Source organism: Thalassophryne amazonica, chromosome 10 (assembly GCF_902500255.1).
Source record: "Thalassophryne amazonica chromosome 10, fThaAma1.1, whole genome shotgun sequence".
In the NCBI taxonomy this organism is placed as follows: domain Eukaryota; kingdom Metazoa; phylum Chordata; class Actinopteri; order Batrachoidiformes; family Batrachoididae; genus Thalassophryne; species Thalassophryne amazonica.
In genome coordinates, this window is record NC_047112.1 from 16,256,419 (window position 1) to 16,269,611 (window position 13,193).

The following is a 13,193-nucleotide window of genomic DNA, read 5'->3' on the forward strand; positions in this document are numbered from 1 at the left end:
GTCATGGCCTGCAAATAGTCCGGATCTTAATCCAATTGAAAATCTTTGGTGGAAGTTGAAGAAAATGGTCCGTGACAAGGCTCCAACCTGCAAAGCTGATCTGGCAACAGCAATCAGAGAAAGTTGGAGCCAGATTGATGAAGAGTACTGTTTGTCACTCATTAAGTCCATGCCTCAGAGACTGCAAGCTGTTATAAAAGCCAGAGGTGGTGCAACAAAATACTAGTGATGTGTTGGAGCGTTCTTTTGTTTTTCATGATTCCATAATTTTTTCCTCAGAATTGAGTGATTCCATATTTTTTTCCCTCTGCTTGGTCTAAAAAAGAGTAACCGTTACTGACTGCCACAATTTTTTTTTGCCTGATTTCTTATAGTGTTTCTTAAAGCCAGAAAGTTGCCATTTGAAATGACTTTAGTTTTGTGTCATGTCTGTGATCTGCTTTTTTTCTACAAAATTAAACTGAATGAACATCCTCCGAGGTCGGTGATTCCATAATTTTTGCCAGGGGTTGTACATGTTTTGTAGCCAAGTGGTCAGTGCACTTCCTTCCAAAACAGAAGGTTCCCAGTTCAAAACCACCCATGCCCATTCTCTATGTAATGTTGAGGGGCATCCGGTGTAAAACTTGTCTGGTATGTGTTAACTTGTTGTTAACGGTCAAAACCTCCCTGAAAGTGTCCATCAACCTTTAACCTGCTGTGCTGTGCAGGTGTGGCAGTTTACACAGGGATGGAATCCAAGATGGCCCTCAACTACAAGTGCAAGTCCCAGAAACGCTCCGCAGTGGAAAAGTAACCATTTGTGTCCTCTGTTAGTATAAGCAGCATGTTGTTTTAGGATCTGCTGAATCTGTTCTCTTCCTGTGTCAGATCCATGAATACTTTCCTGATCATCTACCTGGGCATCTTACTGTTCGAGGCCATCCTCAGCACCATCCTGAAGTATGCATGGCAGGCTGAGGACAAATGGGACGAGCCCTTTTATAACAGAAAGACTGAACAAGAGAGAAACAGCAGTCCGGTCAGTCTGCGTCGTATTAAGCGTGAAAGGAAAGCATTCTTTTATGGATTAACTTTTCCAAGTGGTGCATTCCTCGAGTGACACAGATAACTGAAGCTTTAGGCAACATTCCATTTTTTTTCTTCTTCTTTTTGCAGATGCATTTTGATCAATTCCTTGCTATTTCTCAGTAGTTATGCAGTGCACACGCATAACTGTGTGTATGAATGCACTTTTAGAAGGCTACTTGTATGGCAGTTCTAGTTTCTCCACATTTTGTAACGAGCCTTATGAGAGAGAAAACCTTTCACTGCGGACTGCCAGCCTATCAGCCATCCTGCCAACAATAATCAATCAGTGAGAACAGCAGCCTTTATCTATTGAGACAGCCGGGACAAAAAAAAAAAATCAGTTGCACACGAGCTTGTTCCTGCAGACTGAGAGAGGGGTGCAGGCACAACAAATGTATTGCTGTGTTTTAGCTGCAGAATAACTGGTGCTCCAGCAGCCCACCTACAAAGTTAGTCTGTACTAGGGTTGGGTATCGAGAACCGGTTCTTTTCGGGTATCGTTAAGAAATGATTCAATCCACCGATGTCAATAGTCTTTTTGCTTAACGATTCCCTCATCTGTCCTTCAGTGTGACCGTTGTTTTTGAGGGTGTTTGTTGGGAAAATGATCATTTCTCTATGTTGATTACAGACCCTGCAGCGGCTCTGTAGCACGACTTCACTTTGAAGCCTGAACCAATGAAACAATGCTTTGATCTGCTGGCTCGTTGATTCATTTATTTCACTTTATCTTAATTTTTCCCCGCTAAAACCCTAAAGAGCATATGTCTGTGAGTAATATATACCCTTTTATGTTAAACCCACCTGTTGTGGTCTTCTGAAACAGTTGATAGATGTGTTTTATAACTTAAAAACAGGACCGATGCTAATGCGTTAGCATGTCTATGGCGTTTTCAATGTTAAAGTTAGCATTAGCTGTTCACATCGCAGTACGTTTGTGTGCATTTCTTTTCTGTATAATAATTAATGGCTCAGCGTTTGTCGTAAGTCAAATGTATTAAAAATATTTTTTTATTTATATATTAATAATAATAATAGTAACAACAGCAATAATAGTAACAACTCTTCAGAAGCGGCAGGTCAGCTTCTTAACTCCTCTCAAAGCCATTAAAATATGTCAATCGTGACTGAGTCACTTTTGTGCAGATTAAAGTCGCTAAGTGGGATCTTGTCTTGTGGCAGTCAAAAACCAAGAATCGTCCTCCGTTCCGTTGGCACAGCTCCAAACGCCGCGCGGCGCTCTAAATAAAATGACACCTTTCCAAATGCTGTAATACAGGCAATAAACTACAATCAATTAAAACATTTTTTTTTTCCCAAAATGAGACATTGTGCATTCTTTATGAATTACATCCTGACCTGCAGCATAGCAAGAGCTCAGCTCAGATGTATGGAAAGACATTCATGCCAATAATGTCTGAAAGGAAATGCTTTTGACAAAACTACAGATTTTGTTTGTCTATTTATGTTCAGACATCAAGGATCCACCAAAAATTAAGATAAAGTGATTTATGTCCAGAGTTTAAGGATCCATTGACCAGTTTCATATTTATTTACTTTAAGACTCAATAAAATGTTGTTGACGTAGAAAACCTGTAAAGCCTGCTTTTAGTACACAGAAAATTCACAAGCGGTATCGATAAGGGAATCGATAAGGAATTAGATCGATAAGCAGAATTGATAATGGTATCGATATAGATAAAATCTTATCAATACCCATCCAACCAAACTTTATTTCTATCACCTTGTCTAGTTGTGATTGTTTGCTATTCTTATTTCTTTATTTTTGGAAAGGGGTGTGTCCTCAATTGTATTGTCTTTGAATTTGTAATTGTGTTCTTCTTTTAGATCTTAAAGTTCATCTCAGACTTCCTGGCATTTATGGTGCTCTATAACTTCATCATCCCCATCTCACTGTACGTTACTGTGGAAATGCAGAAGTTCTTGGGTTCCTTTTTCATTGGCTGGGATTTGGACCTTTACCACGAGGAGAGTGACCAGAAAGCTCAGGTCAACACCTCTGACCTCAACGAGGAACTGGGTCAGGTATACAAAATGAGTAATTGTGCACACACACATACACGTGATATAGGAGGAGAATCAGTTTGCACAAAAACACCTTTGCACAATGTGCAAATTTCCAAAGTCGCCATTGTCATGAAATTTCCCACCTTTGTCTCTTGATAGACATATCTGTCAGGTTTTATCGACATCATTGTAATAGTCTTGTGAGAAATATGTATTTAAAAAAAAAGCCCCATCTCTGAATGTAATATGAATGGTGCACATCAGATTCCAGTCAAGAAAACATAAGTTCCTCATTGCAGGTAAACGGAACTGTAGATGAAACTTAAAGATTTGTGTGTACATTATGAGATGTGGCTCTTTTGTATCAGTGTTCAACATTCAAATTATTATTCTGATGGAAATATGTATGACTTTAATTTATGCAAATGATTATCTGCCTGTGTTTAATTTTCCAGGTGGAGTATGTGTTTACTGATAAGACTGGTACACTAACAGAAAACGAGATGCAGTTCCGTGAGTGTTCAATTACTGGAACAAAGTACCGGGAAGTTAATGGCAAACTGGTACCAGAAGGACTGACTGAGGACTCGCCAGATGGTTCTACACCTCACCTGGTAATCACACACACAAATGCTCTACAACCCCAATTCCAATGAAGTTGGGACCTTGTGTGAAATGTAAATAAAAACAGAATACAATGATTTGCAAATCCTCTTCACCCTATATTCAGTTGAATACACCACAAAGACAAGATATTTGATGTTCAAACTGATAAACTTTATTGTTTTTGTGCAAATATTTGCTCATTTTGAAATCTATGAATGCAACACTTTCCAAAAAAGCTGGGACAGTGGTATGTTTACCACTGTGTTGCATCACCTTTCCTTCTTACAACACTCAAAAAGAGTTTGGGAACTGAGGACACTAATTGTTGAAGCTTTGTAGGTGGAATTCTTTCACATTCTTGCTTGATGTACGACTTCAGTTGTTCAACAGTCTGGGGTCTCCGTTGTCGTATTTTGCGCTTCATAATGCACCACATATTTTCAATGGGCAACAAGTCTGGACTGCAGGCAGGCCAGTCTAGTACCCGCACTCTTACTACGAAGCCACGCTGTTGTAACACATACAGAATGTGGCTTGGCATTGTCTTGCTGAAATAAGCAGGGACGCCCCTGAAAAAGACGTTGCTTGGATGGCAGTATGTGTTGCTCCAAAACCTAGATAATATCCAGGTTTTGGAGCAACACATGCTGCCATCCAACCTTTCAGCATTGATGGTGCCATCACAGATGTGTAAGTTGCCCATGCCATGGGCACTAACACACCTCCATACCATCACAGATGCTGGATTTTGAACTTGGCACTGGTAACAATCTGGATGGTCTTTTTCCTCTTTTGTCCAGAGGACACAGTGTCCATGATTTCCAAAAACAAATTGAAATGTGGACTCATCAGACCACAGCACACTTTTCCACTTTGCATCTGTCCATTTCAAATGAGCTCGGGCCCAGAGAAGGCGACTACATTTCTGAATGTTGATGTTTGGCTTTCACTTTGCATGGTAGAGTTTTAACTTGCGCTTGTAAATGTAGCAATGAACTGTGTTAACTAACAATGGTTTTCTGAAGTGTTCCTGAGCCCACGCGGTAAGATCTTTTACACAGTGTTGTTGTTGTCCATTCAGCTGCTCCCTTATTGTTCGGGGTCACCACAGCGGATACAGCCAGCTCCACAATGGTATTTGGCACAGGTTTTACACCGGATGCCCTTCATGACACAACTCCAGTTTTACCTGGAGAAACACACACAGCCGCTGGTGTTCCGAAGAGGTCTCCCATCCAAGTACTAACCAGATACTGCACTGCTTAACTTCTGAGATCTGATGGGATCAGGCTGACACAGAGCATGATGTTGGTTTTTAATGCAGTGCCACCTGAGGGATCGAAGGTCACGGGCATCAGTGTTGGTTTTCGGCCTTGCCGCTTACGTGTAGAAAGTTCTCCAGTTTCTCTGAATCTTCTGATTATATGATGGACTGTAGATGATGGAATCCCTAAATTCCTTGCAATTGAACATTGAGAAACATTGTTCTTAAACTGTTGGACTATTTTTTTCATGCAGTTGTTCACAAAGTGGTGATCCTCACCCCTTCTTTGCTTGTGAATGGCTGAGCCTTTTGTGGATGCTCCTTTTATACCCAATCATGACACTCATCTGTTTCCAATTAGGTGTTCTTTGAACATTCAGCAACTTTCCCAGTCTTTTGTTGCCCCGTCCCAACTTTTTTGAAATGTGTTGCAGGCATCCATTTCAAAATGAGCAAATATTTGCACAAAACCAAAAAATTCTATCAGTTTGAACATTAAATATCTTGTCTTCGTGGTGTATTCAATTGAATATAGGTTGAAGAGGATTTGCAAATCATTGTATTCTGTTTTTATTTACATTTTACACCATGTCCCAACTTCTTTGGAATTGGAGTTGTACATACTCGAGGACAGGTACAATATTAAAAACACAGGTTTATGTTTGGGCAACCAAAACCAGTAAGCTCTTGGAGCAGGCAATGAGGATATCACTTGAAACAACAAAATAAGTGTCATTAAACAACACATCTGATCAAAAAAACATTAATTGGCAGCATATAATGAGGTTGGTTTAAATTTTAAACACATTCTGCTGATGTCTGGGATGGCTTTGCAGCTGTGGCCATTTATTGTATCAACAAATGATGAAACACTCCAGGTGGCGCTAATGCACCATTAAGATGGGTGTCAACTGCCATAAAATGAGGAAGAAAATCTGAATGAACCATATAAAAATGTAACTTTTCTGCATAACTAAAGTGGAATGTGAAGCAATTTTTTTAAAATGTGATGTCTAAGCTCTGTTGTTTCTGGGTCTGTTTGGGGTTCTAGCTTTAAAATCAGGTCTGTTAGGAGGGAAGCCCTCACGCACTCACTCACTGTTCTTTAACTGCTTACTCCAAGTAAGGGACACGGGGGGCTGGAGCCTATCCCAACAGTCAAAGGGCATGAGGCGGGGTACACCCTGAACAGGACACCAGTCTGTTGCAGCTCTAGGATGCAATTGCTAAAGGGTTTCTATGAAAAGGTAGATGGATGGTGAACAGCTTATGATTCGGGCATAAAAAAATTTCAGTCAGATTATTTTTTGCTTTAATCCCTGTATCTGTAGCATGTACACAATATTACATACTGTGTATACATTATAAGTTCTGAAATGCCTGAAGTTGATTACTGAGGCAGATGCTCATGTCCATGAGTCAGTGTCGTCATGTTACATTAACTCATTATACTGGTTCAGCTCTTACAATAAGAAGTGATTTAGTTGGGCAATAGCTATAAATGTAACAACATCTGTCACTTCTTCTCTTTCCCTGTCAACTGTTCTCCATTCAGATGGGCGGGGAGTTGTTATTTCTCAAGGCGGTGTCATTGTGTCACACGGTTCAGATCAGCTACGACCAGCCTGACTGCCTGCTCGGGGCGGGAGACCCGTTCTCGAACGCAAACGGTTTCTCCACCAATCACATGGAGTACTACGCCTCATCACCGGATGAGAAGGCTTTAGTAGAGGCAACAAAGAGGTACATTTCAAATTATGCAAAGATAATGAAATGGATCAAGCATCACCAGTAAGGAGATATTAAGCAAAATTGGTGCTGATTCAAAATTTGATAAAGTTTTTGATCATTTTCTAAACTGAAAATACAATTTTGTAGAAACATTTCTGTTTGTAGCTTCTATTTCTAAGACATTTGTACAAATAGTTCTCTTTGGTACTGTGTTGATGCATATATTTCTTTAATTCAACATTAGTTGGACCCACTGATACTGAGAAGAGGTAATTTGTGGTTAAAAAGTGGATAAATGAGCTGGCACATCTCCCATCGCCGAAAAGCCTGTGAGTGCAGAGTGCAAAAAGACCAAAACGAAACCAAAAGTAACAAAAGAAAAACAAAGCGAACCTTGATGCTGTGATCATTTCTGCAGCGAGTCTGCGTGCTCCACAGCCATGTGGAGCTGCGTTGTCTTGACAACAGGTTTGAATGTGTGCGCGCACATGCACGTTGGAGCCAGAGACGGCATGTGAACGTGTGTAAATAGTTAAAGTAGTTGATCAAAAATTCTTGCCGCTATTGTTTCTGAAAACGTTGCTTTTCGTCCCACACATGGACAAGTCACGTTCAGCTCGTTGGATCTTTAGTTATTGATCCGTTCAGATATAGTCAATGTTCATGCAAGACGTCGGACTTGGGAGGTTGGACAAAGTTTGATGACAATCAAGTGGAACGCTGACAGTACTGGAACTACACAAACAATGAGGAACCATCAAGACAGAAAGAAAAATGGATTACAGACGAATTGAAGTTGTCGTCGGGAGTCGTTCACATTTTTCAACAGTTTGAAAATTCTGACGAATCGCCAGCTACAGGAATGAAGCTGGATGACAGTTAAACAATGTCTCAGAAAGTCATAGTAAGTCCAGATTTCTTGTTTTGGTTTTGGCTTCTGTGTACTTCATTAGTGACATGTGACCAGGGCTTTATTTAAGCTTTACTTACTTGTATCCATGAACCGTCAGTGTCCTTGAAGATTTTTCCTGATGAGGTTGTCGAATCCTCCCCCTGGAGTCTCTGTTCTGTACCACCCCTTACTGCAGTATAAATGTGTACTGTATAGATGGCAGCTCTCAACAATACTGAGGAGGCTAATGCTGCGTTTACACAATGACGGAATGTCATGAATGCCAAGAACTATACATTCTTGTCCGCTGATCACGAATGTGATGATTTGAGGCAGAGGCGTCAGGTGTCCTCAGGAACTGCTGCAGCCTGTTACCATGCGTTACGATTAATGGCATGTGTTGCTGGAGAATTATCAGGAACCATTATGCACGGTCAAGAATAATGTTCAGCGTAGTTGTGCGTTATCACGCATAACAGCGCATCAATTTCTGTCACGTGAATGAGGCAAATTGTCTCCACACACACCCGTATTCATCCACCCGTCAGTTGCTGAACAATTCAGATCACTCCAGTTTGCTCCTCAAAATCCACAGCTGAAGAACTTTGTGAGTGAATGTTTAATTGGGCTCTGTGCCATGAAGTGGCGCAAAGAAGAGAAGACTGAGAGCCAGATGTGTGGCTCCACGCAGCTCTCGTCTTGCTCATTTTCCCAAACATCAGGCACATGCAGCAGGTGGAACACCTGCAGGAGCGCACTAAGAACCATTGGAATGAGACTTTCAGCCGACTTGGCATCACTGTCCTGCTTCAACATACTGCAGTAATGAAACTGAATGCGGTGCAGCAGGGTTTAATTGTGCGCACGTCAGAGAAGAGCGCTGTCATACTCTATTAAGGATCACCACTAATCAAGACGGATCAACATGCTCAGCTGCAACCTCCACGACATGAGGCGAAATGAGGGTGGTGCGTGACATTCGTGGAAGATTTTTTTTGACAGCCAAAAACATGCTCCACGAATATCACGCACCAACACGCGCTATTAAGAAACCTATTCAGATGTGTTAAGTCACATTAAGAATGTCAGGAATGTGCCAACAATAACGCAAATGTGACATTCATAACGCGTCTTGCCTGTGTGTAAATGCAGCATAAAGTTTGGAAATCGTCCATTTATCAAATAAGAGTGTATTATTGAAATCAGATTTTTTTTTTTTTTTTTTATTTGTGCATTATCCCATTTCCTCAAAGTAGTTTAGAATTGCATTACAGCTCGTATTTAAGAGTCAGAATTCACATTTAGCTGAAAGTTTTTTTGTTTTTTTCTTCTGCTTGTTTGTCCTCAGGATTGGTGTGACTTTCACCAGCATCAAAGGAGATACCATGGAAATAAAAAGCTTTGGTAAATCAGAGAAGTGAGTAGCTACTTCTCCTTAAAACTTTTAACTTGCTGTCACATTCCTTCCTGAAGAATAGTAGAAATATTAACATCAGCTCTCATCTGATGCCTAATAGTCATGTCACATGTAGACTTAAATGTCTTAAAGTGGAACATTTATGCCATTATTGGTTTATACTTATTTTTTTATTATTATTTTAGAGCCAGTGATCAGTGATGTGGTTTGCTTTGTATGTAGTACCTATGTTGTAGGTACTTGTAGTTCCTAGGGTTTGTAAGAGTAGAATGGGAGGCAGAGCCTTCAGCTTTCAGGCTCCTCTCCTGTGGAACCAGCTCCCAATTCAGATCAGGGAGACAGACACCCTCTCTACTTTTAAGATTAGGCTTAAAACTTTCCTTTTTGCTAAAGCTTATAGTTAGGGCTGGATCAGGTGACCCTGAACCATCCCTTAGTTATGCTGCTGGGGGGTTCCCATGATGCACTGTTTCTTTCTCTTTTTGCTCTGTATGTACCACTCTGCATTTAATCATTAGTGATTGATCTCTGCTCCCCTCCACAGCATGTCTTTTTCCTGGTTCTCTCCCTCAGCCCCAACCAGTCCCAGCAGAAGACTGCCCCTCCCTGAGCCTGGTTCTGCTGGAGGTTTCTTCCTGTTAAAAGGGAGTTTTTCCTTCCCACTGTAGCCAAGTGCTTGCTCACAGGGGGTCGTTTTGACCGTTGGGGTTTTACATAATTATTGTATGGCCTTGCCTTACAATATAAAGCGCCTTGGGGCAACTGTTTGTTGTGATTTGGTGCTATATTAAAAAAAAATTGATTGAATTGAATGGATTGATAGTAGTAGCTTAACCCTCTGGGGCCGATGCCGTCGTATACGACGGCTAAGACCACGTTTTACTAAATTATAAATAACTTTTTAATGATATGAGATAAAAACTTACTTTTTTTTTCTGAAAAGTTAACTCCGGGCATTTTCAAGCCAGCCATCGGCCATCTTTGTATGCCTCACAGAAGTTGTGTGATGACGTGCGCAGTGTAAGTGTCCAGTCGGATTTGGTTCACCGTCACATGGTTTTCTAAAATCCAATCGTAGGGCAGATTCACCTCGCGTGAAAAGCCAAAGATCATTTTCAGGAGTGATGTGTTACTAGTTGGCCAGTTTGAATAGCCCCCTGGGTGCTCCAGTGAGTACATACGCATTTGGAGTACAGCGCATTTGGAGCCCAATAGTACAGTGAGGAAAATAAGTATTTGAACACCCTGCGGTTTTGCAAGTTCTCCCACTTAGAAATCATGGAGAGGTCTGAAATTTTCATCTTAGGTGCATGTCCACTGTGAAAGACATAATCTAAAAAAAAAAAAAAAATCCAGAAATCACAATGTATAATTTTTTAATAATTTATTTGCATGTTACTGCTGTAAATAAGTATTTGAACACCTGTGAAAATCAATGTTAATATTTGGTACAGTAGCCTTTGTTTGCAATTACAGAGGTCAAACGTTTCCTGTAGTTTTTCACCAGGTTGTCACCAGAGGTGTCAAGTAACGAAGTACAAATACTTCGTTACTGTACTTAAGAACACTTTTTAGGTATCTGTACTTTACTCCTTTACTTATTTTTCTGCCTACTTCTGATTTCTACTCATTACATTTTCACACAAGTATCTGTACTTTCTATTCCTTACATTTTTAAAACAAACAGCCTCGTTACTCTTGGCTTCAGTTTAATGTTTATATATATATATATTTCACGTCATGTGCGCCTGTAATCAACTTTTCTGCAGCACGGCTTTGCTTTGAACCGTGAACCAATCGAAGCAGTGGTTTGCAGATTGAATGCTTCGACCTATTGCTTCGTTTATTCTTTTTTTCTTTCGCTTAATTTTCCCCCGCTAAAATCCTAAAGAGCATACTTCTGTGAGTATTATTTACCTTTTCTACGTTAAACCGACCTGTTATGGTCTTCTGAAACAGCTGATGTATTTTATAACTTAAAAACGGGAGCGACGCTAACGCGTTAGCATGTCTATGGCGTTTTCAATGTTAAAAGTTAGCATTAAGCAGTTGCAGCTCTCATCACGTTCGGGTGCATTTGTTTTCAAATTGTAATATTTCTTAAATTTATTTTTGTTTATATATCAATAATCTAATGATTATTATATATAATTTTAGAGAAAGAGGGAAAAAGAACCTGAATAGAAACACAACAGAAAATATAAAAGCAACTAACAATGAACATACATAAATAAATACATACATACACTCAACAAAAATATAAACGCAACACTTTTTGTTTTGCTCCCATTTTGTATGAGATGAACTCAAAGATCTAAAACTTTTTCCACATACACAATATCACCATTTCCCTCAAATATTGTTTACAAACCAGTCTAAATCTGTGATAGTGAGCACTTCTCCTTTGCTGAGATAATCCATCCCACCTCACAGGTGTGCCATACCAAGATGCTGATTAGACACCATGATTAGTGCACAGGTGTGCCTTAGCCTGTCCACAATAAAAGGCCACTCTGAAAGGTGCAGTTTTGTTTTATTGGGGGGATACCAGTCAGTATCTGGTGTGACCACCATTTGCCTCATGCAGTGCAACACATCTCCTTCGCATAGAGTTGATCAGGTTGTCAATTGTGGCCTGTGGAATGTTGGTCCACTCCTCTTCAATGGCTGTGCGAAGTTGCTGGATATTGGCAGGAACTGGTACACGCTATCGTATACGACGGTCCAGAGCATCCCAAACATGCTCAATGGGTGACGTGTCCGGTGAGTATGCCGGCCATGCAAGAACTGGGACATTTTCAGCTTCCAAGAATTGTGTACAGATCCTTGCAACATGGGGCCGTGCATTATCCTGCTGCAACATGAGGTGATGTTCTTGGATGGCACAACAATGGGCCTCAGGATCTCGTCACAGTATCTCTGTGCATTCAAAATGCCATCAATAAAATGCACCTGTGTTCTTCGTCCATAACAGGCGCCTGCTCATACCATAACCCCACCGCCACCATGGGCCACTCGATCCACAACATTGACATCAGAAAACCGCTCACCCACACGACGCCACACACGCTGTCTGCCATCTGCCCTGAACAGTGTGAACCAGGATTCATCCATGAAGAGAACACCTCTCCAGTGTGCCAAACGCCAGCAAATGTAAGCATTTGCCCACTCAAGTCGGTTACGACGACAAACTGGAGTCAGGTCGAGACCCCGATGAGGACGACGAGCATGCAGATGAGCTTCCCTGAGACGGTTTCTGACAGTTTGTGCAGAAATTCTTTGGTTATGCAAACCGATTGTTTCAGCAGCTGTCCGAGTGGCTGGTCTCAGACGATCTTGGAGGTGAACATGCTGGATGTGGAGGTCCTGGGCTGGTGTGGTTACACGCGGTCTGCGGTTGTGAGGCTGGTTGGATGTACTGCCAAATTCTCTGAAACGCCTTTGGAGACGGCTTATGGTAGAGAAATGAACATTCAATACACAAGCAACAGCTCTGGTTGACATTCCTGCTGTCAGCGTGCCAACTGCACGCTCCCTCAAATCTTGCGACATCTGTGGCATTGTGCTGTGTGATAAAACTGCACCTTTCAGAGTGGCCTTTTATTGTGGGCAGTCTAAGGCACACCTGTGCACTAATCATGGTGTCTAATCAGCATCTTGATATTGCACACCTGTGAGGTGGGATGGATTATCTCAGCAAAGGAGAAGTGCTCACTATCACAGATTTAGACTGGTTTGTGAACAATATTTGAGGGAAATGGTGATATTGTGTATGTAGAAAAAGTTTTAGATCTTTGAGTTCATCTCATACAAAATGGGAGCAAAACCAAAAGTGTTGCGTTTATATTTTTGTTGAGTGTAAATAAGTGTTTCCTGTGAACACCTAGTGACTCTTACACCTCCACTTCATCCCTGTCTTATTTAATGATGGTCAAACCATATTTTCAATGTGTTAATTTCTTCAGTGATTTCCTCCAGAACTATCTGCCAAACTAGAAAACTACTGCATCCTTGTAAGAGCAGAATACTACTGGAATGAATTTGAATAAGGAAAAGTTGTGGTGTTCGTTTTTTTTTGTTGTTGTTGTTTTCCTTCACTAAATGGATGCTGCACTCACTCCAGTTTATTGTCTGGAATAGTCCCAGATTGCATTTCAGAGCTTCTAGAATTGAAACATTTTCGT

The 13,193-nt window shown here is 40.8% G+C and overlaps 1 protein-coding gene across 4 annotated transcripts in view; it reads left to right on the forward strand.

Moving 5' to 3' along the window:
• atp11b (ATPase phospholipid transporting 11B (putative)) overlaps nucleotides 1–13,193 on the forward strand; it is a 108,348-nt gene that overhangs the window by 40,072 nt on the left and 55,083 nt on the right. For all 4 annotated transcript variants that reach the window (XR_004562964.1, XM_034179472.1, XM_034179473.1 and 1 more), the window contains exons 10-15: nucleotides 711–792; nucleotides 871–1,021; nucleotides 2,920–3,117; nucleotides 3,555–3,713; nucleotides 6,525–6,712; nucleotides 8,941–9,009. Coding sequence is in view for 3 of the 4 variants with exons in the window: in XM_034179472.1 (XP_034035363.1) it covers nucleotides 711–792; nucleotides 871–1,021; nucleotides 2,920–3,117; nucleotides 3,555–3,713; nucleotides 6,525–6,712; nucleotides 8,941–9,009 (847 nt within the window). In the remaining variant the exon portion in view is untranslated. The remainder of the gene's footprint in view (nucleotides 1–710; nucleotides 793–870; nucleotides 1,022–2,919; nucleotides 3,118–3,554; nucleotides 3,714–6,524; nucleotides 6,713–8,940; nucleotides 9,010–13,193) is intronic.